Below are 21,451 nucleotides of genomic sequence, written 5' to 3'. Positions count from 1 at the left end.
GAGAGATACAGAGAAGTCTTTCTTCCATCTGCTGATTCACTCCCCGAATGGCTACCGTGGCCAGAGCTGGGCCAATCTGAAGCCAGGAACCAGGAGCTTCCTCTGGGTCTCCCACACAGGTGCAGGGGCCCAAGAACTTGGGCCTTCCTCTATTGCTTTCCTAGGCCATGAGCTGGATTGCACATGGAGCAGCAGGACTCGAAACAGCACCCATATGGGATGCTAGTGCAGCAGGCAGATGCTCAGCCTACTACTATGCCACAGCACTGAGCCCAGCAGTTTCTTAATAAAGCTAAAGATGGGCTTATCACACAATCTCAGCGGTTGTGCTTTCAGTTATCTACCCAAAGCAAGTTGAAAACTTACACAAAACATGCTGTTGAATATTATCACAGCTTTATTCATAATTGCCAATAATAGGAAGCAAACAACAGTAGGTGAATGTATAAACTGGTGTATGCATACAATCATTATTCAGTGATTAAAAAAAATGAGCTGTCAAGAAACAACTGTCAAGCAATGAGAAGGCATGGAGGAACCTACATGCATATTTTTAAGTGAAAGAATCCAGTCTGGAAAAGCTATATACTACTTGTTTCCAACCATATGGTAATTCTGGAAGAGGCAAAACTATAAATATAGTAAAGAGATTAAAGATGACCAAGGATTCAGAGGAAGGAGGAGGTCTGTTACAGGGCATAAAGGACAGTGAGATTCCATGTAATACTATAGTGGTAGATATATGACTATGCTTAATCAAGAGTACTATAGAATGCACAGAGTGCAGCAGAGTGTAAATTGTGAGCTTTAGTTAGAACTAATTATCAATATTTATCCATCAGTTATAACAAAGTCCTTACACCAATGTAGAATGGTAATAATAAAAAATAGAAACCGTGTATGTGTTGGAGGGGAGGGTTCTAAATGAGAACTCTGTATTTTTTATACAAACCTAAAACTGCCCTAACGTAGCTTAATAAAACATTTCAAAATATGTTTAGAAATTCTCTAATTTGCCTATTCTTAATCATGAAAGTCAAATTTATAGAAACTCAAAATTTACCATTTCCTTGTTATAGCTAAACATGGGGAAGTCTTTTTCAGAGTTTTCTCTGAATGAATCCTTTCTATCTCTGCTTGTGATTTGTAGCTAAAACTATACAAAAATATAGAAGATTAAATAAAAATATAGGGCAGGATATCGCTAATGTTCTTACTACAAACATTAGAATCCAATCTAGCAAATCTAAGGAAAAAATAATTTATTAAAGGCTGCTAGGTTGCTTATAGAATGCCAGGAGAACAAGATTTGGGGTTGACTAAATAGTTGGGAATAATATCTATATTACTGGACTGGTTTTAGGAGAGACCATCTACATCTGAATAATGGTTTCACAGATGCTGAGTACAGGACAAATTCTCTGCGATTTCCATCCCTACTCCCTCGAAGCTTTGATGTCATCTCCACAAAAATTGGCCATCCTCACCAAGAAACAATTATATGCAGTGGTAGTTTTCTTGTGTTTCTCCTTTTGGATGTAGGGCTTGCATGGAAACATCTGTAATTTTTTTGTCACCAGTTTGACTCTTCACTCTGAACCTAATTTTATTTCTTCATGACTCTCCCTGGTGCTATGGTTCCATGTAAATGGACAATTGTTTTCAGGCTTCGAAGACTCTTTTCTTGTGGAGTTCCCAGTAATTCCCCTTGCTTAAATTTAAAAAGAAGGAGGGGATTGTTTATTATTATTTTTAATGCTCTAGCTTAAGTATAAAATGCATTCATTTGTGCCTCAGCATTCCTCATATAGGCTTTAAAATAAATTTCACTTTTTTTTTCTGTTCTACTTTCTGTATAATTACCACCAGAGCAACTGAATCTGAAAGTGTCAATATTTTTTCTTGTCCTTACTGAAGAAAAGAATTGTAGATATAGTCAAGAAAATTTGTGGCACTATGAATTTTCATATCCAAAAGTGACAGAAGACTATATATTTTATCAGAAATATTTCCTTAAAACAAGACCTTTATATATGCTGTACTACCTGGAGAGTCAGAAAAAAATTTTATGTTCCTTGTCTTATTTTTTTTTGTCCAGCTCTAAGAAAATCATTGCTTTTTATTTTCTAAGCCTAACTATATCTAATAGTTTATTATATTTTAGTAAGTCTATGGCCAGCTACAGGTAGACTCTATAATAATTTATAATCTCTAAATAATTTTAAAGTAGTATTATTGAAGCTATCACCTACTTTTATAATACTGAGTTGGAAAACTCTGATATACTTGCAGCATACGTCTAAAGAGTCTCAATGCCAACACAGATATAACTTCCCTGGCACGGAAAGTAGTTGAAGAATGTAAGCTCATTCATCCTTCAAAACTCAATGAGGTAGAACAGCTGTTGTACTATCTACAGAACCGCCGAGACTCATTGTCAGGAAAAGGTAAGAAGGAGAATTCTTACTTTAATGCAAAACCAGAGTAGTTGACTAGAGTTTGTACTTTTGACACTTTTGAAAGTTAGGTAGGATATTTCTTTTACCAATGTTGTGAGTAAGTGAGCAAATGAAATAATAAGCAAAAATATTTGTTTCCAATATGCCAGCCTTTACATTAGATGCTTCCACATAAAATGCTCTAATTTTGTTTCACTTTATATCTATACATTTAACTGAAATATTAATAAAAAAACAAATGTCTGTTTTACTGATTCTAGAATAATTGAAGTAGACAGTGAAGAAAGTGAGAAAAGTGAAGAAGTGAGAAAATTTGGAATCGACAAACCTGTTTCCTTGATCCATCTAAACTTTTGTGTTCAAAATTTTTAAATTACATTTGATTTATAGTTCCAATGGATTAAGTATTTAAAAGTTAAAAATATATGCTTTATTTGGTCATAAAGATAGAATTTATATGAATATTTCTTAGGAAAATAGCACATTTTCGTTCTTCAGTATGTCTATTGCCATTCATCTATCCTGAATTCCTTTAAAGATCCAATCTATTAAGATGATAGAGCTGAGATAATTATTTAGAGAAGACATTGTCAAATAATCTAAATGAAAAAACAAAACCACTTAAATGAAAAGTTGTTCCACATTATCAAATGCCCAGTTATTCCATTTTACAATATTTGCTAAATGTACATATCTTTCAACATTGATGGGTTCTGAAATACTGTGCTCTTCAAATATCACGCCATTGCTCAGATTTTGATTGTGGTAAGTAGAGGGCAAATGAAAGGAGATTTTGTTTGGATTTTCTTTTAAAGATTTATTTATTTGAAAGTCAGAGTTACAGAGAGAGACAGACAGATCTTTCATTCACTGGTTCACTCTTCAAATGGCTGCAACATCCACAGCTGGGCCAACCTGCAACCAGGAGCCATCAGTCTTATCTGGGTCTCGCACATGGGTAACAAGGGACCAAATGCTCGAGTCATCTTCCACTGTTCTTTCCAGGCCATCAGCAGGAAGATGAATGGAAAATGGAACAGCCAGGACATAAACTGGCGTCCATATGGGATACAGGTGTCACAGGTGGCGTCCTTATCTGCTATGGCACAAGGCCAGCAACTTGGACTTTTGTCAAATTAATCAAGCCCTCTCTTACAGAAAATAAATAATTTGTGCATGATATGTATGTAAATTTAGTCCCTAATATAATACTTAATACTTATTGTATGTATTAGTCTCCAATATAATACTTAATACATATCATCATTTTATTAGTCCCCAATATAATGCTTAATACATATCATATTATCATTGTATATGTGTTGAATAAGTTGAATGGCTATAAATTTATTTAAAAGCAAAATTAGTCATTTTGAACTTGATTCCTTCTACTCACTTAGCTTACACTTCATTTATACTTGTTAATTGTTGATAGTAAGTGCTACCTAGGTCAGGAAATGTAAAGGAATATTTTTATTATAAGCAAATATTTTGTGATATTTTGAAATGCCTATGAATGATGAATGATAGTGTCTTCAAATAAATTTAAAGTGAGTAAAGTAAACCCAATAGTCCTTAAACTTTGTATGTACTTATGTTGCATAATGTACTCAATTGTGATGTTTCCTAGTGCCATTTTAATGTAATTATGAAGGCATTTATAGAGAAATATGAATTTCTTTAAACTAGTGAAAACCCTTTCATTCAATTTTCAGAGCAAACAAAAGTTATTATGTTAGAAAATGAAATTATGCTATTAACCAATTAATTCAATATAATTTAATGACAGCATGTTCAATGCCTTTGAATGTGACTATATTTATTTAGAAATAAATGAGGATTAAATTAGCACATATAGATTTTTGGGTCAGCATTATAGCATAGTAAGTAAAACCTCCGTATGCAATGCCAGCACCGTTATGGGCACCAATTTATGTCCTGGCTGCTCCACTTCTGATCCAACTCCCTGCCAATGGTCTGGGAAAGCGGTGGAAGATGGCCTAAGCATTTGAACCTCTCATCCATGTAGGAGGCCCAGATGAAACTCCTGGCTCCTGGCTTTGGCCTGGCACAGCTCTGGCCATTGCAGCTATCTGGGAAGTGACCAAGCAAATGGAAATCTCTGTCTTAATGTAATTCTGACTTTCAAAATAAATAAAATAAACCTTTAAAAATTAGGTTATAAATTTATCAATCAATTATTTTTCAATTTTCACTTTAGTTTTTATTTTACTCAGGTCATATCATTTTCTTTTCTTTATTAATTTTCCTTTCCCAACTTGAACTTGAATTAAGAAGGAAAAAAAGGGATACTTAAAATTGACTCTTTTGCCTTCTGTTGGCAAGTCTTATTGTGTACTCCAAAAGTTAACCAAGGAAGAAGTTAAATTTTCTAACATAAATTGAATATTAGTTATTGATTTTATTCTCATTAGAAAAGATGGATTATAGATGAGCATTTTTCATACATGAAAACAGATTTCATAAAATACTTTTTAATATTCCAAGCTTAGCTAGAGTAAAACTGAGGTGGGTAATAATTACCCCAAAACCCTAAAAACCTAATTCTCTTGATTAAAAAAAATATCTTCCTACAGAAAAAAAAGAAAAATCAAGCAAGCCTAAAGATCCACCTCCTTTTGAAGGAATGGAGGTAAGACTGTATGTATTCTGATCTAATAGAGTACTGATTATGAAATTGCCTTTTACAAAAAATAATGCATTCAATCACATTAATCAGAAGTGGAATTTTAACTTGTTGAAGTTAGAAGACCTGAAAAAGGTAGAAGTCAGTATTTAACTGATAAGAACAAAAGTTAGTGGTTGTACTTTGAAGCATAATTGAATATTACAATATATTTTGAAATATTGTTAAATATATTGTAATAGATTCAAGTTACTTTGAATTATATGTGAGATACTTTATATTGATAAACAAATTTTAGAGTTTACATATGCTCTATTGTATTATATGGTTTATACTTTTGAATTAGAGTCTTTGTACCCTAAAAGCTAATATTCTCCTTTATAAAAAGATAACTGCTGTAGGTTCTTTGCAAATTTGTCTGTTTTTATAAAGCGCAGTATGCTGATCACAAACTATCATTTCTGTGATCTTGGATCTGTGGAGCATTATTGTTGAGTATGTCCTGCCTCTTCTTTGTTTCAGATTGATGAAGTTGCTAACATTAATGACATGGATGAGTATATTGAATTACTATATGAAGATATTCCTGACAAGGTTCGAGGTTCTGCTTTGATCCTACAACTTGCTCGAAATCCAGATAACTTGGAAGAGCTACTACTGAATGGTGATTTATAACTTTAAGTGTTAAATGTAGAAAAAATATAAAACATTTTAAAATTTATTATAACAGAGGAACAATTTAAAGTTTATATCAAACTTTAGATTGCATGAGTTTTCTAGCTCCTTATTACATTTAAATATTTAAATATTCTCTGGAGAATTCACAAATCTTTCCATTAAATGAGGAAAATCTAGCATTAATGATTCTCTGTCTCTTCATTCTTTTACTCTGGAAAACATTTCTATTCTTTGTATTACAATATAGTACCAGACTTTTGACTTTTTAAAAAAGATGTATTTATTTGATAGGCAGAGTTACAGAGAAAGAGAGAGAAACAGAGGGAGGGAGGGAAGAAAAAGAGAGACAAACACACATGTGCTCGCACACACACACACACACACACAAAAACACAAACACGTTAGCTCACTCCCCAAATGGCCAAGACAGCCAGGCTGGGCCAAGCTGAAACCAGTAGCCTAGAGCTCCATCTGGGTTTCCTACATGGGTGGCAGGATCCCAAATCATCAGGCCATCTTCTACTTCCTTCCCAGGCACATTAGCTGGGAGCTGGATCAGAAATGGAGCAGCCAGAACCGGAACCCAGCAGTCATGATCACAGGCAGTCATCACAGGCAGCAGCTTAACCTAATGTACTACAATGCCAGCCCATGACATTTTTGTAGCATGTTTATAATATATATACACACATATATATAAATATTTTTATTAAGTCAGAATTTCCATTTCTTAGCACAGCAAAAGCTGTCAAATGTTGTATTTCATTTAGTTTGAATTTGACATCAGGTGTCAAATTAGCAAGTAGTGTTTGGTAGTAAAGAGAAAGGAGGCGGACATTCTTGCAACCTTTTTCTCAGTAATGCCACTAATGGAATTATTTTAAATACAATGTTTGCTGACCTACTTTCACTAAAAGTAAGTTATGAAAGAAGTAATTTTTATCTAGTATGCATCTTTCTGTCTGTTGTTTGTCAGATTTCTCTTTTTAAAAAGTACTGTTTTGAGAGAGAGAGAGAAAGACGACGTAGAGATCTCCCATCTTTCTGGTTCACTCCCCAAATTCCCACAATTACTGGACCAGGCCAAAACTGGGAGCCTGGAACTCACCCATGCTTCCCACATGAATGGCTGAAACCCATCCCTGTTGTATCTCAGGTTCTGCATTAGCGGGAAACTGAAACCAGGAGCTGAACCTGGAGACTCAATAAACTCCAACTAAGACAAAAACCAAAGATAACAGATTTTTGTCAAACTAGCAAAAGCAAAAGGTAAAGAGAACGTGGAAGCAGAAACAATTAACAACTTAACCTGTACCCTGGAGCCTCAGTAAGATCAATAGTAGGCTGAACATCAAAAACCACGAGGTCATGAAGGTAGTGGGACAACATATTCAAAGTGCTAAATATAGCTGCAAAAAATTCTTGTCAATGAAGAATTCTGTATCCAGCAAAACTATTCTATGACAATTAATGGAATTTTGATTCCTCTGACATTCAACATGTATATTAATTTGGATTGTTTCAAATTATTTTTATATAACTATGTTTTCTTTTGACTTTGTATTGATAACTTATGTGTGATTTTTGCAGCTATATTTTTATGGAAACATTTCTCTGCTATTAAAAAAATGAGTAAAACTTGGTAGTTAGGTCACTGAAACTAAACCTGTGCCTAAGAACATGACACTATAGAACATTATTTCTATATAAAACAGTATTTTGAAAAATAATATTTCTTTTGGTTGTAGTAGTCAAGTATTTGGGGAATTATTGGATTGAGCAGAACTTAACAGAGATACTTCATTAAATAGCACTTCCTGGGGCTTTTGCATGTTAATATGCATTGCCTACCTATTTATTCCAGAATAATTTTTGTTCAAATCATGAACTATTCCAGTGTGCGCCATTGTGAGTGTAAGCACATTGTGAAATGATGTTCTACGATATTTTCAGTTTGCTAAAAAATTATTTACTAAGTGAATTAATAACTAATAAGTTTATTCTTGTTCTAAAATCTAAAAGACAAGAAAGTTCAAATAAACAGACCATTTTCATTACCATAATAAATACTGATAGTTCATTATAGCAAGTATAGTAAATCCACAGTAATTATTAAAGCAGTTGAATTATTTCTATACTTCATATTTTATTATATATTATATGTTATATGTTTCATTTTTAAGGACTAGCAAGCCATTTAACACTACTAATTTGAAACCAGTCTCATTACTTCATATTTATTTACAATAGGGTAACTTTCATTAAGTAACTCATTTAATTTACTTTCCTCTACATAAAAATCCAGCAGAGATGCCTGTTAATATACTCAGGAGCTAATTTTGTGAAAGATTTTTGTTTTATTTATGTATGTTGTCCTGTGATACTGAAATACTAGTCTTATTTTTCTGATGCAGATTTCCTTGGTTGCTTTGCTTTAATGGTCCAGTGTTAGTCTACTAAGCAGCTCATTATTTTTGCTAGACTCACCCTGGTTTATTTCCTTATTATTAAATGTGTTAAATAAGATGTTTAAAAAAAAGCACCACAGTACTAAGCTTACAGCTAGAAATGCAAACCAGTGATACTGCATTTATTATTTTTTGCCACCCATGATATACATATTGTGTTACTTTGTCTAAATTATTTTTTACAGTATAGACTTGAAGCCACATTATAAGTTTTTAAGTAAAATTATATTTTAGTTTTTTTAAAAAAAGGTTTCCGTATTGGAAAGAAGCATCCTACTTTTTTGTCCCAGTTCCACCTTAGCATTGTTATTTATTAATAAGTAATTTAAAACCGGACACCCTTTACACCAGCGACAATGCTAATGATCATTTTTGTATGTCTTCTTTTTCTTCAGAAACTGCCCTTGGTGCATTAGCAAGAGTCCTGAGAGAAGACTGGAAGCAAAGTGTTGAATTAGCCACAAACATAATTTACATATTTTTTTGCTTTTCTAGGTAAGTGTAAAAATATTAAATAATAAGACTAATCTGTCTTGCTGTCTGTGTGCTATTGATTCAGTTTGTAGATCACTGGTTCTGTCACTCCGCATGTTTGTGTTCTGCCTCTGAATTCTTATTTTCTGTCCTCTGTTTTGTTCTGTTATGCTCTTGTTCATTCTGCATTTACCCAGGCATGTACATACCCACAAACACACATAGTTTTAGAGTGTGTGCTGTGGAAGCAGGCTGTCTGAATTTGAGTCTAAGCTCTGCTGTGTCATCTTGGTTACTTTGCTGTCCTTCACTTTCTTTGTGGCTAAAATTTTACCCCTTTGGAAAGTTTTTAAGTTTAAATGAATTAAGAATTAAGGTAACATTGATTAGGGCCAGGTGTTTGGCACAATAATTAAGGTATTGCTTAGGACGCCTGCATCCCATGTCTGAGTGCCTGGGTTTGAGTCTCACTCCACTTCCTATCCAGCTTCCTGCTCATATGAACCCAGGGAGGCAGCAGGTGATGGAAGTCCCTGCAACCGCATGGAACACCAAGTTTGAGTTCATGTCTCCTGGCTTCCACCTTATCTAGCCCTGTCTTTTTCATCCGAGAAGTGAATCATCAGATGGAAGATCTCTTTGTAGCTGTCTCTGTCTCTGTCTTTCTACCTTTCAAAAAAATAAAAATAAACTAAAAATAATATACTTGAAGCTTGACTCAGAGTTAAGTGCTCAGTAAATGTCCTTGTTTCTTATATACATATAGTGCAAACACATCATTTGTATATTTATTTTTTATACAATATGATTAAGAAAGAAGATGTTAAGACATTGTGAAAAGGTTCTAGCCAGTTTGTAGAAAGTTGCTTGCCTCTATTCTAAAATATACTGGCATTAGCAACTAAATATTTATTAAAAATACTTTGATAAGTAATCATCTAGGAGATATATAAATCCTGATGGCTAATACTTTATAGTATATTCTTTTTAATTTATTTTCTGGTGTCTATTTTATATAATATATGCCTAGTATTGTTATAGTATTTTGTTAGTAGTCTGAAAATTTATTTTGAGAATATCTGAGTAGTTAATATTGGTAATTAATTTTTAAAAAAGTATTTAATTCCTGAAAAATAATTCAGAAATGGTAATCTTAAATTTCACATCTTCCGGCCGGCGCCGTGGCTCACTAGGCTAATCCTCCGCCTTGCGGCACCGGCACACCGGGTTCTAGTCCCAGTCGGGGCGCCGGATTCTGTCCCGGTTGCCCCGGCAGCCATTGGAGGGTGAACCAACAGCAAAAGGAAGACCTTTCTCTCTGTCTCTCTCTCTCACTGTCCACTCTGCCTGTCAAAAAATAATTTTTTTTCACATCTTCCTAGTATGCTATCAATATATTCATTTATTGGCCGGCACCGCGGCTCACTAGGCTAATCCTCCACCTAGCGGCGCTGGCACACCGGGTTCTAGTCCTGGTTGGGGTGCCGGATTCTTTCCCTGTTGCCCCTCTTCCAGGCCAGCTCTCTGCTGTGGCCCGGGAAGGCAGTGGAGGATGGCCCAAGTGCTTGGGCCCTGCACCCCATGGGAGACCAGGATAAGCACCTGGCTCCTGCCTTTGGATCAGCGCGGTGCGCCAGCCGCAGCGTACCAGCCGTGGCGGCCATTGGAAGGTGAACCAACGGCAAAGGAAGACCTTTCTCTCTGTCTCTCTCTCTCTCACAATCCATTCTGCCTGTCAAAAAAAAAATTCATTTATTGAAATATGTATATCAAATTTATTTTCTTCATGGCTTATCCCAGTGTTTATTGAAAACAAATTTCCCACAAGATGTATTCTTTTAAAATCTCTTCTTTAAAGTTTTTCTCAGTTTCATGGGCTTATCACTCACTATAAAATCGGAGCTCTATGTATGAATATTATTGATCATGAATTAAAAAGACACGAGCTTTGGCAAGAAGAACTTTCTAAGAAGAAGAAAGCTGATATCCTTTTAGAGTGGCATTTTGTTCTTTACATTCTTTTCTTTAAAAATTGCTGATCACATTACTTGGAAACAATGCAAAAGTGTGTTGACGGTTAAGATAACATTAAAACCATCAGAGTGAATATAGTTTGACATTATACTTTTACCTTTTGTCTCTTTACCGTAGTGACTAATGATGTAGAAAAGGTTATAGTGGTACTGGATAACTGAATCAGTGAACCTCTTAGTGCCTACACCGTAATGTGCACTAAGATCCTTTGTTAACCGAAGCATGGCTCACCATTGTTGCTTGTATACTTCCATTTAAGTACTAAAGTAACTTTAATTAGAATAGGTACAAATTTGATGATGAACTTAAAGTTCTATTTTCCTAGGTAAGTCCAAAAATAGTTTTTTTTAATAAATTCAAATTTGAGAGGTCTATAGAATGATAGAACTCATAAAAATAGTTTTAAAAATTACCAGTTTTAATCTATCTCACAATTTGGCAATCTTTTCTGTACCTTCTCTAAAGAATGTTTATATACCCATTGAGGTTAAATCATTTGGCATTCTATTTGTTATAACCTTATTTTGCTTATTTCCCAAAGCTTCTATCCCTTGGTTCTACTTTTGCACACTGAAGCAATGTAGAATAAAGATACTGAAGCAATGTTGAGTAAGGATATTTCTGCAGCATCACAAGTCCTCCCTATATGAAGATATTTATCATATTACTTCTGCAACTTAATTCTTCTAGATCACAGGCCCTGGTTTATTTATATCTGTATTAACATGATATGTTGTACAGATCAGCACACCGTGCTGTTATCTTTCCTTTGAACCCAAATTTTATTAATGTCTTTTAAAATGTGAAAACATTATCCTATTCTGCAGAGTTTTATAAATTTATTAACTCCCATTTGTGGAAAAAGTGGATCTTATTCCTTGAGCTGTTTCTTTCTTAGCATCTCTAGTCAGAAGAGAGTGCTAAAAATTAGATTTAATCTGTGTCTTTTAAATATTCTGGGCATCTGTCCGTGGTGGAATCAGAGAATCACTCTCTTATAGCAAATAATCACTTTGGTTCATTGGACCCACTTGGTAATCTGTTGAAAATTAAATGCTTGGCAACCTACATAAAATATTTGTGTGTACAGTTTCTGGAAATTCAGGTATATGGTGACGTTCAAACATTTGCTCATGCAAGTATTCCAAGCTAATCCTAAGATTCCTAAAAAATCCTATTGTAACACAATAGAGATGAACATTCTAAACTATTCATTAGAGGATATAATTATATAAAATTGCATATAAAATACATTATATTAGTGCTATTATTTCAGTATATTTTCTTTGCTTCAGTTAGTATGTTTGATCCTTAACTTCAAGCTGTTTACTTGATGAAGATCCTGAAAACCAAACCTTGAGAAAGGAGTATGAAAAAACCTTTAAAAAATACCAAGGGCTTGTGGTAAAACAAGAACAGCTATTACGAGGTATGGTTTCCTAACTAGTGAGAAAAGCAACAAAGTGCTTACTCACAATACGTTAGTTTTATTCCATTTTTTTTGTCATAAAGCTAATACCAGAATAACTGAAAATTCTATAAATCTTAATATGCTGCAAATTCTTCTGTCTTGAATATATATAACATTTATTTTATTCCACAGCATTTTCCAACTTAACTCATAATGTAATTTCAATCCAGTATGTGACTCTTTTAATAATAATTTTTGTGTCTCACATCCTAACTTGTTTTATAAATTTCCAAAACAATAATTTTGGGGTAGTTATACAAAGAGGTCCAAGATACTCTTCACCTCATTTTCTCATAAACTCTCATATTACTATTTTTTACACAATTAATGAATTGCACCCGGCTTCCCTTAATTTTTTTTTAACTTTTATTTAATGAATATAAATTTCCAAAGTACAGAATATGGATTACAATGGCTTCCCCCCCATAACGTCCCTCCAACCCACAACCCTCCCCTTATCCACTCCCTCTCCCCTTCCATTCATCTCCTGTGCTCCTTTTAGCCTCTAGTAATCAACATTCTGTGATCAGATGGAGTTTTTTGTGTTGCTATTTTTTTTAGCTCCCACATACAAGGGAGAATGTGCACTATTGTTTCTTTCTGTGTCTGGCTTATTTCCCTCAACATGATTTGTGCTTGACTATTGAGATTTACTTTTCGTCATTGATCATTTGATTAACTTAATATCTGAAAATATTTGCTAACTTCCAAATGTTTTCATTTCTTAAGAGTTAGTAGTATTTTTAACAACCCTAAATTTTTTTAATATTTGAAGTTGATAATTCAGCCTAGCCTGTTGTAAAAAATCCAGATTTTCAAAAGTTAGTTTTAAAATAGTCTAGGAAATAATAGATATTATCCATATCAACTTATGAATTATATGTTATCTAAAATGCATCAGATCTCCAGAAATTAGTTCTTTTCATGTCAGAATTTCAAAGCTCTAAGTTTATTTTTTTTAAAGATTTATTTATTCGTTTATTTTAAAGGCAGAGTTACAGAGAGGTAGAGGCAGAGAGAGAGAGACAGAGAGAGAGAGAGGTCTTCCATTCGCTGGTTCACTCCCCCAAATGGTTGCAAAGGCTGGGGCTGGGCTAATCCAAAGCCAGGAGCCTGGAACTTCTTCCAGGTCTCCCATGTGGGTGCAGAGGTCCAAGGACTTGGGCCATCCTCTACAGCTTTCCCAGGCCATAGCAGAGAGCTGGATTGAAAGTGGAGCAGCTGGGACTCGAACCAGCGCCCATGTGGGATGCCTGTGCAGTAGGCAGCAGCTTTACCCACTATTCTACAGCATCAGCTCCTAAGTTGATTTTTAATGTGTAAAATTTTAAGCTTAGCCTCTTATAAATCTTTTATTATCCAAATATTGAATGTCTTTTTTGATGGGTAATAAACTATAAAAGTTCATATTTACAGTTCCATAAATTTCAACATATTAATAGCCATGAGTCAATGACCAAATTGAACTAAAGGATATATCTGTCGTTCACAGTTTCCATGGGCATTTTTGTAACCTTTTTCATTTCCTTCCCCCTCTCCTTCATGCTAAGTTATCAGTGATCTGTTCTCTATTGCATTCGATTGGTTTTTCTTTTTTAGAGTATTATATAGATGGGATGATATAGCATGCATTCTTTTTTTTGTATGTCTTCTTTCAACACAACAGATTTATATTTGCTGTTTCAGTTAACAGTAGGTCAGTCTTTTTTATTGCATGGTTTTTTTTATTCTCTTGTGGATGGTCATTTTGAATATTTTGAGGTTTTTTTGGTGATTAAAATGCTGCTGTGAACATTTGTCTACAAGTCTCAATTGGACATTGTCTACAAGGCTTAATTGGCTTTCTTTCCATTTGGTTAATTACCTGGTCATGGAATTACTGGATCACAAAAAAGATATATGGTTATTTTTGTAAGAAGCTGCCCAGTGGTTTTCTACATTGGTTTACATTCCTACTCAGAGAATGAGAGAGTTTTAGCTGTTTAACATCTTTGCCAGTGTTTGATAGGGTTAATCTTGTTCATTTTAGCTAATCTAAAATGTATGCATTGGTGTTTTATTGTGGTTTGGATTTGAATTTCCCTAGTGATCAAGTATGGTGGACATCTCTTCATGTGCTTGTCTTCCATCTCTTTGTATTGGTTGAAGTGTTTCTTTTGTGTCTTCTACCTATTTTTAATTAGCATATTGTATATTTATGTATATATATAAAATATATATACATTATATATTTTTTGATACAAGATTTTATCAGATGTGATATTTGATAAAAGTTTTCCCAGTCTGTGATTTGTCTTTTCATCACCTAATAATATCTTTTGAAGAGTATTTAATTATTGTGAAATACATCTAATTTAGTGTTTTATGGATCATGACTTTCCTATTACATGTAAAAAGTCTTTTCCTAACAGAAGGTTATGATTTTTCTCTTATGTTTTCTTCTAGAAGTTTCATAGCCTGACTGTTTGCAGTTAGGTCTATTATACATTTTAGGTTAATTTTGCATATGTTGTGAGGGATCAAATTTTTTTTTGCAAGTCTGTCCCAATTATTCAAATACTATTTGCTGAAAAGACTGTTCTTTACCTATTGAATTAGTTTCTATCTTTGTCAAAAACCTTTATCCATATATGTTTATGCCGATTTTTGGACTTTCTAATCCTTTTAATTTCTCATACCAATATTGCATTGTTTTCAGACTACAAATATTTCATATCTTTTGTCAGATTTATCCCTAACCATTTCTTATGTTGTTGAAATTCTAGTGCTCTTTTAAAACAGTTTTGAATTTCTGATTGCAGTTGAACAATCTGTATGCTGCTGCCAATTCAATCTGCTATTGTCTCATTGATGCTCTGTATATTTGTAGTTTTATTTCATTGATGTCTACTCTGATCTTTATTATTTCTTTTGTTCAGTTGGAGTTCAATTTGCTCTTATTTTGTTTTTTTTTTTTTTAAGTGGAAGCTGAGATCATTCAAGACCTTTGTTTTCTCATAAGATGTTTAATTCTATAAATTTTCTTTTAAGCACTGCTTTGACAGCATTCCATGTATATAGATTCTGATAAATTCTGTTTTAATTTTCATTTTAACTCAGTTAAAAAATACTTTCCAAATATTCTTTATATTTTTCTTTGACCCACAGGTTATTTAGAAGGGAATTACACTGTTTCCAAATAATTGGATATTTTCCAGATGATTTCTGTTTTCCAATCATGCTTGGTATTAACGTTTATTTATTTCCATTGTCATCAGAGCATATCTTTGTATGGCTTTAATCTTTCTGAAACTATTGAGACTGGTTTTATGACTTAGAATATGGTCTTAGTAAAGGTTGCATGCACACATGACTATTTTAGCCATTGTTCAGTAGTATGTTCTGTAAATGGCATTGAGATGAAGTAGGCTAATAGTAATATGCAAATCTTTATATCTTGTTGATTTTTTTCTATTAATTTTTGAGAGTATTATTAAAACCTAACAAGATTTAGGAATTTATCTGCTATTTCTCCTGAAAATCTGTTGCTCCATGTATGTTGAAGCTCTCTGTTCTTGGGGTCTTAAAGATGTTGGATTGCAGTGTGCTCTTAGTGAATTGTGGTTACCATGGAAAGATCTTCATTATGCCTGGTAATCTTTTATCTGAAATATACTTTGTCTTGTATTGAGTCAGCCACTTCTGCTTTCTTACAACTAGTACATATTTATCCATATTCTTTATTTACATGTTTATATTAAAGCTGTTTCTATAAACAGTATAAAGTTGTATAAAGTTGAGTCTTGCTTTTGTGTGTGTGTTCCTTTTTTTTTTTTTTTTTTTTTTTAAAGATTTGTTTATTAGAAAGGCAGAGAGAGAGAGAGAGAGAGACGTCCAACTGCTGGTTTACTTCCCAGATGGCCACAGCAACCAGGTCTGCACCAGGCCAAATCCAGGAGCCATAAACTATCCAAGTCTCCTATGTGGGTAGCAGGGGCCCAAGTCTTAGGAGCCCTTGCTCTCCCAGGTGCATTAGGAGGGAGATAGATCAGAAATAAAACCATCTGTAACTGAAACCAGCAGTCTCTGATATGGGAGATATGGGATGCTGGTGTTGAAACCAGAGAATTAACCCTCTGTGCTACAGCTCTGGCCCAGTGTGCATGTCTTTTTCACCTTGATTTTTCCTTGTCTGCCTTGTAGATTGAGGATTTTTAAAATTCCATTTTATCTTCATTGTTGACTTAGTTATAACTCTTTGTTGATTGCTTTAATTCATGTTATACATGTTTGATTGTAATTGTCTACCTTCAAGTGTACATCTTATGACATCTATCCTAAGTCTGTTTTCAAATGATATGTTCCAATTCTTTTTTAAATTATTTATTTGAGAGGCAGAGAAAGAAACAGAACGTTCATTTGCTTTTTTGCTTCCCAAATATACACAACAGCCCTTGGCTGGGGCTGAAACTGGGAGCCTGGAGTTCTATCCAGGTCCCTACTTGGGTAACAGGAACCTAATCAGTTGAGGTATCACCTTTGCCTCCCAGGGTGTATATTAGTGGTTAGCTGGGGTCTGGTGAACCTAGTCACTCTGATAGGGGACTCAGGAAACTGAACCATTAGGCCAAAATCCATTTCATCCTAATTCTTTAGTGTTAGAACGATTTTCCCTCCCTGTCTTTATGGTAGTAGTAGTATTATATATTCATTATATTATGTCATATATTATTATACATGTATTAAACATATTTATAAACCATGTAATGCATTTTTAATAAATATTTTTATCTTAAAGATATTTAAATGATCAGAAATCTTATATATTACTTACCATTTCCACTGATCCTACTCCTTTGTGTATATTCATGTTACTCTCTGGTGTGATTTTCTTTCTGCCTGAGTGAATTCCTTTAATATTTCTTAAAGGACAGATTTGTCAGTGATTTGCCCTTCTTATGTGTTTCTTCTTCCTAGGTTTCTTTGCATGTTTTATAATATTTGATTAACTTCCCAACAGTGTGAAGTTTTATTGTTTGATACTAGATATTTTTATCCCTATGAATGAGCTTTATTTTGGGATACAGCTGAAGTACCTGGAAATAGTTTGATCTGTTGGGATCTTAAACCTATATAGTTTATAGTATTTTACTCTGTACATGAGCAGCACTTTTTTTAAAGATTTATTTTATGTGATTGAAAGGCAGAGAGAGGGAGAAACAGAGAGAGATCTTCCATCTGCTAGTTCAATCCTCAGATGGTCTCAACAGCCAAGCCAAAGCCAGGAGCCAGGAGCCAGGAGCTTCTTCCGAGTCTCTCACATGGGTGCAGAGGCCCATGTACTTGGCTTATCCTCCTCTGCTTGCCAAGGTATATTAGGAGGGAACTGAATCAGAAGTGGAGTAGCTGGGTCTCACCACCCAATATGAGATGCCAGTGTCTCAGGCTGCAACTTAACCCGCTACGCCACAACACCAGCCCCTGTGAGCAGCATTTACTGTAAAGCTGATTATTTCTCACTACTGAGCCAAGACCTTTCTGATGACTGTAACTATTGCTTCTTAAATTGTGAAACTTCCAGTATGATGGGTAGAAATAGTCATTGTTTCCAGCCTTGTGAGGAATCAAGTTTGATTTTTTTTCCAGTCCTCTCATTTTATTCTATTCTCAGTCTCAGATTCCTGACATCCATCTGCCAATTAGTACTATGCTCAGTATTCAAGAGAGCCCTCTCTAGAACCCCAAAGTTCTCTTTGATCAGTTCTCTCCTCTCGAGTGCTTTTTCTGTGAACTCAAACTTCCTTGACTTCCCTGGACTCTTGGCTCCATCTCCTTAACTCCGGGATTCTATCAGGTTCTGCCTGCATTCTTCTCCTTGTTTTGTGACCTGGAAACTCTATAGGCAATAATATTCTGAGCAATCATAGGGCCAGCTCATTTGTTTCTTAGCTCTCAGGGATCACTGTCTTTCATTGTCTGAAGTCCAATGTTTGAATACCTTTTTTTTTGAACTTTAGTCTGCTTTTGGTTGTTGTTCCTGGTGAAGGTTTGAAATGTAGTTTGTGTTGCTGTGTTGTATTAATTTTCTAGGGCTACTATAACAAATGACTGCAAAGCGAGTACAATGGAAATTTATTCTCTCAGTTTTGGAGACTGGAAGGTCAAATTCAAGGTTTCATCAGGACCATTTTCTCTCTGATGGCTGGGAAAGGGAATGCATCCTTGTCATTTCCTAACTTTTTGGTGGCTTCCAGCAATTGTTGGTGCTTCTTAGCTTATGGCTGCATCACTCCAGTGTCTGCCTCTGCCTCTGCCTCCACGTGGTCTTCTTTCCACTGTATCTGTCTCTGTTATGTCCTGTCCTCTTATTAGGACACCAGTCATTGGATTCAGGATCCACCCTAATCCTTTATCACCTCTTCATAACTAATTACATCTACAATGACCCTACTTCCAAATAAGGACATATTCTAAGGTTTTGAGCAGACATAAGTTTTGGAAGAACAGTATTTAACCTACTGTGTCTAAACATGACTGTAAGCACAAGTCCGCTATATATGCCTTTTCAGCCCAACTTTAGAACCTGTTAACAGTATCTTGCATAGAAAGTAGCATAATGCAGTAATATAAATTATCAACTTTGGGATGGGCTTAAATTTTTTTTTTTTTTTTGGACAGGCAGAGTAGACAGTGAGAGAGAGAGACAGAGAGAAAGGTCTTCCTTTGCTGTTGGCTCACCCTCCAATGGCCGCCGTTGCCAGCGCGCTGCTGCCGGCGCACCATGCTGATACGATGGCAGGAGCCAGGTACTTCTCCTGGTCTCCCATAGGGTGCAGGGCCCAAGCACTTGGGCCATCCTCCACTGCCTTCCCGGGCCACAGCAGAGAGCTGGCCTGGAGAGGGGCAACCGGGACAGAATCCAGCGCCCTGACCAGGACTAGAACCTGGTGTGCCAGCACCGCAAGGCGGAGGATTAGCCTAGTGAGCCGCAGCGCCGCCAGGGCTTGAATTTTAATTTAAGTTTACCACTGTCTAGCTGTGTGGATAGAACAAGTTACTCAGTTGATCTGAATCTGAGGTTCCCTCATGTATACAATTTTTGTGATACTGCTTTCCTAAAAAAATTTTTTTAGTACTGAAATGGGTTATCATTCACAAATCAACTAGTATATTACTTGGAATATAGTAGGTACTTAATAAATGTGACTTACCTTTCTACCTCAAATATTTGTTAAATTAAAAAACTTAATATACTTCTATTTATGCATGTAAAAATGTATGCATTTCCTAGTTCTTTTCATTAAAGTATAAAGATGGTTTACAATAATTTAATAAATGAAATACAAAAATAATGAGTTGAACATCAAGGCCATAAGAGGGCAAAAAGCTATGTTGACCATAATAGGTTACATAAGTCTTCTTAAATTTTTTATTTATCATCATTTTATCTTAAAAGTAGAGAGACAGCAATAGAGGAATAGAGAGAAATCTTCCATCCACTGATTCATACCCCAAAACCCCATAATATTTGTGGAAGAGTTGGGCCAACCCAAAGCCAGGAGCCCAGAACTTAGCCTGGGTCTACCACATGGGTGGCAGGCATCCAAGTACTTAAGCTATTACCTACTGCCTTCCCAGGTGTACATTAACAGGAAGATGGGATTAGAAGTGAATTCAGGACTTGAACTGACACATTGTAATACCAGAGAAGGGCAATCCCAAACCATACCTTAATATCTTAACCACTGCACTAAATGCCCACCCCAGGCTACATAATTCTGACAGAAACCTTTCAATGTAACTCTGAATCATCATTTCAATAGAGACAAAATGGAAAACATTATCTTAATGTTCACTGTCAAAAGAGAGCAGTCATTTGAGTATCCTTTAAGAACCTAAGTATTTTCATTACAGAGATCTCAAAGAAATTTTAATTAGAACTAGTAGACATAACCTCAACTCTGGTGTAACAGTTGTATTGCTAAATTTCATATGGCCTTTTCTTATAGTGACTAATAGAAAATTGTTTGAATGTGAAAAACTATTTTAGTGTCCTCAAATTTAGTTTAGGTATACTATATATTTTGCATTATAGCTCTTCTAACATAGCAGGTCTTAGTTGTTAAAGTTTTATAAAATCTTTCCTGTTTTCTATATGTATAAAAAATATTTACCCTATCTGTTATTATTTTCTGACTTATCTACCTTTAGTTGTCCTTTGAAAACTGTTCATTTATAAATTTCAAGAGGGTAGGATTGTCTTATTTTGATTATGGTGTCCTCAGCATCATACTATTTTATAAATATTATTTGTACTTTTGTTTTATATAATATATATACCTTATTTGATAATACACTGAAGTTTTCTAATGAGATAATTACTAACCAGTTACTATTCTAAAATTGTATTTTTCATCCCTGAGATGATTTTTTAAATTTTCAACTCAGTATATCAATAATTTAACTCTCATCTACTTTGCTTTTCCAGTTGCTCTTTATTTGCTTCTCAATCTTGCTGAGGATACTCGTACAGAACTGAAGATGAGGAACAAGAACATAGTTCACATGTTGGTGAAGGCTCTTGATCGGGACAATTTTGAGCTGCTTATTCTAGTCGTGTCATTCTTGAAGAAACTCAGCATTTTTATGGAGAACAAAAATGATATGGTAACTTGCCTACCTCCTTCTTGAAACAATCTGTTAGCCATTTTAATTTAGAATTGTTTTGATAAAAAGTAAACACTTTATCCCCCTACTGAGATCATTCTGAATGAATATTTTGCAATTATAGTGACTGACTACAATGATTTTTAGGAAATATATTCTATGTTAGCATTCCAGATAATTAAGTTTCTCAATAAAAATCCTTTCCAGTTTATTGTATAGAATAGATCTCACCACATTGAGCATAACATATATAAAGTGGCTTAAACTTAAAAATATACTTCAGGGTCAAGTGACCTTTTAATTTTTCCTTAAATTGTTTTGCTGCCTGCATTTCTTATATCAGTCTGCGGAATTATAGTTTAGTGCTCAATTCGGCAGCACATCTACTAAAATTGGAGTTACAGTTTAGCCCAGTCTGTTTGTCACCTACTAGTCAAGTTGGTAGCCATCACTTGTTCATCCTGCTTCCATAAATATCTCTTGAAGTTATCTGTCTTTCTGTTACCCAAATAATTGAATTAGTTCATGTCATCTTTGCTCACTTCTTACTTGAATTACTATATTAAACTCCTGA

The 21,451-nt window shown here is 34.6% G+C and overlaps 1 protein-coding gene across 5 annotated transcripts in view; it reads left to right on the top strand.

Annotated features, from left to right (window-relative positions):
* The window catches only part of KIFAP3 (kinesin associated protein 3), a 180,809-nt gene that overhangs the window by 21,862 nt on the left and 137,496 nt on the right, over window positions 1-21,451 (top strand). For all 5 annotated transcript variants that reach the window (XM_002715208.6, XM_008264094.5, XM_089299590.1 and 2 more), the window contains 7 exons: window positions 2,293-2,447; window positions 5,057-5,112; window positions 5,629-5,770; window positions 8,648-8,747; window positions 10,585-10,709; window positions 12,091-12,189; window positions 20,699-20,877. In XM_002715208.6, the coding sequence (XP_002715254.4) occupies window positions 2,293-2,447; window positions 5,057-5,112; window positions 5,629-5,770; window positions 8,648-8,747; window positions 10,585-10,709; window positions 12,091-12,189; window positions 20,699-20,877 (856 nt within the window). The remainder of the gene's footprint in view (window positions 1-2,292; window positions 2,448-5,056; window positions 5,113-5,628; window positions 5,771-8,647; window positions 8,748-10,584; window positions 10,710-12,090; window positions 12,190-20,698; window positions 20,878-21,451) is intronic.

Source organism: Oryctolagus cuniculus, chromosome 7, assembly GCF_051225735.1.
Source record: "Oryctolagus cuniculus isolate XC-2025 breed Fujian yellow rabbit chromosome 7, ASM5122573v1, whole genome shotgun sequence".
Taxonomy (NCBI): domain Eukaryota; kingdom Metazoa; phylum Chordata; class Mammalia; order Lagomorpha; family Leporidae; genus Oryctolagus; species Oryctolagus cuniculus.
The sequence above is the reverse complement of the archived record's forward strand: the minus strand, read 5'-3'. Positions and strand labels throughout refer to the sequence as shown.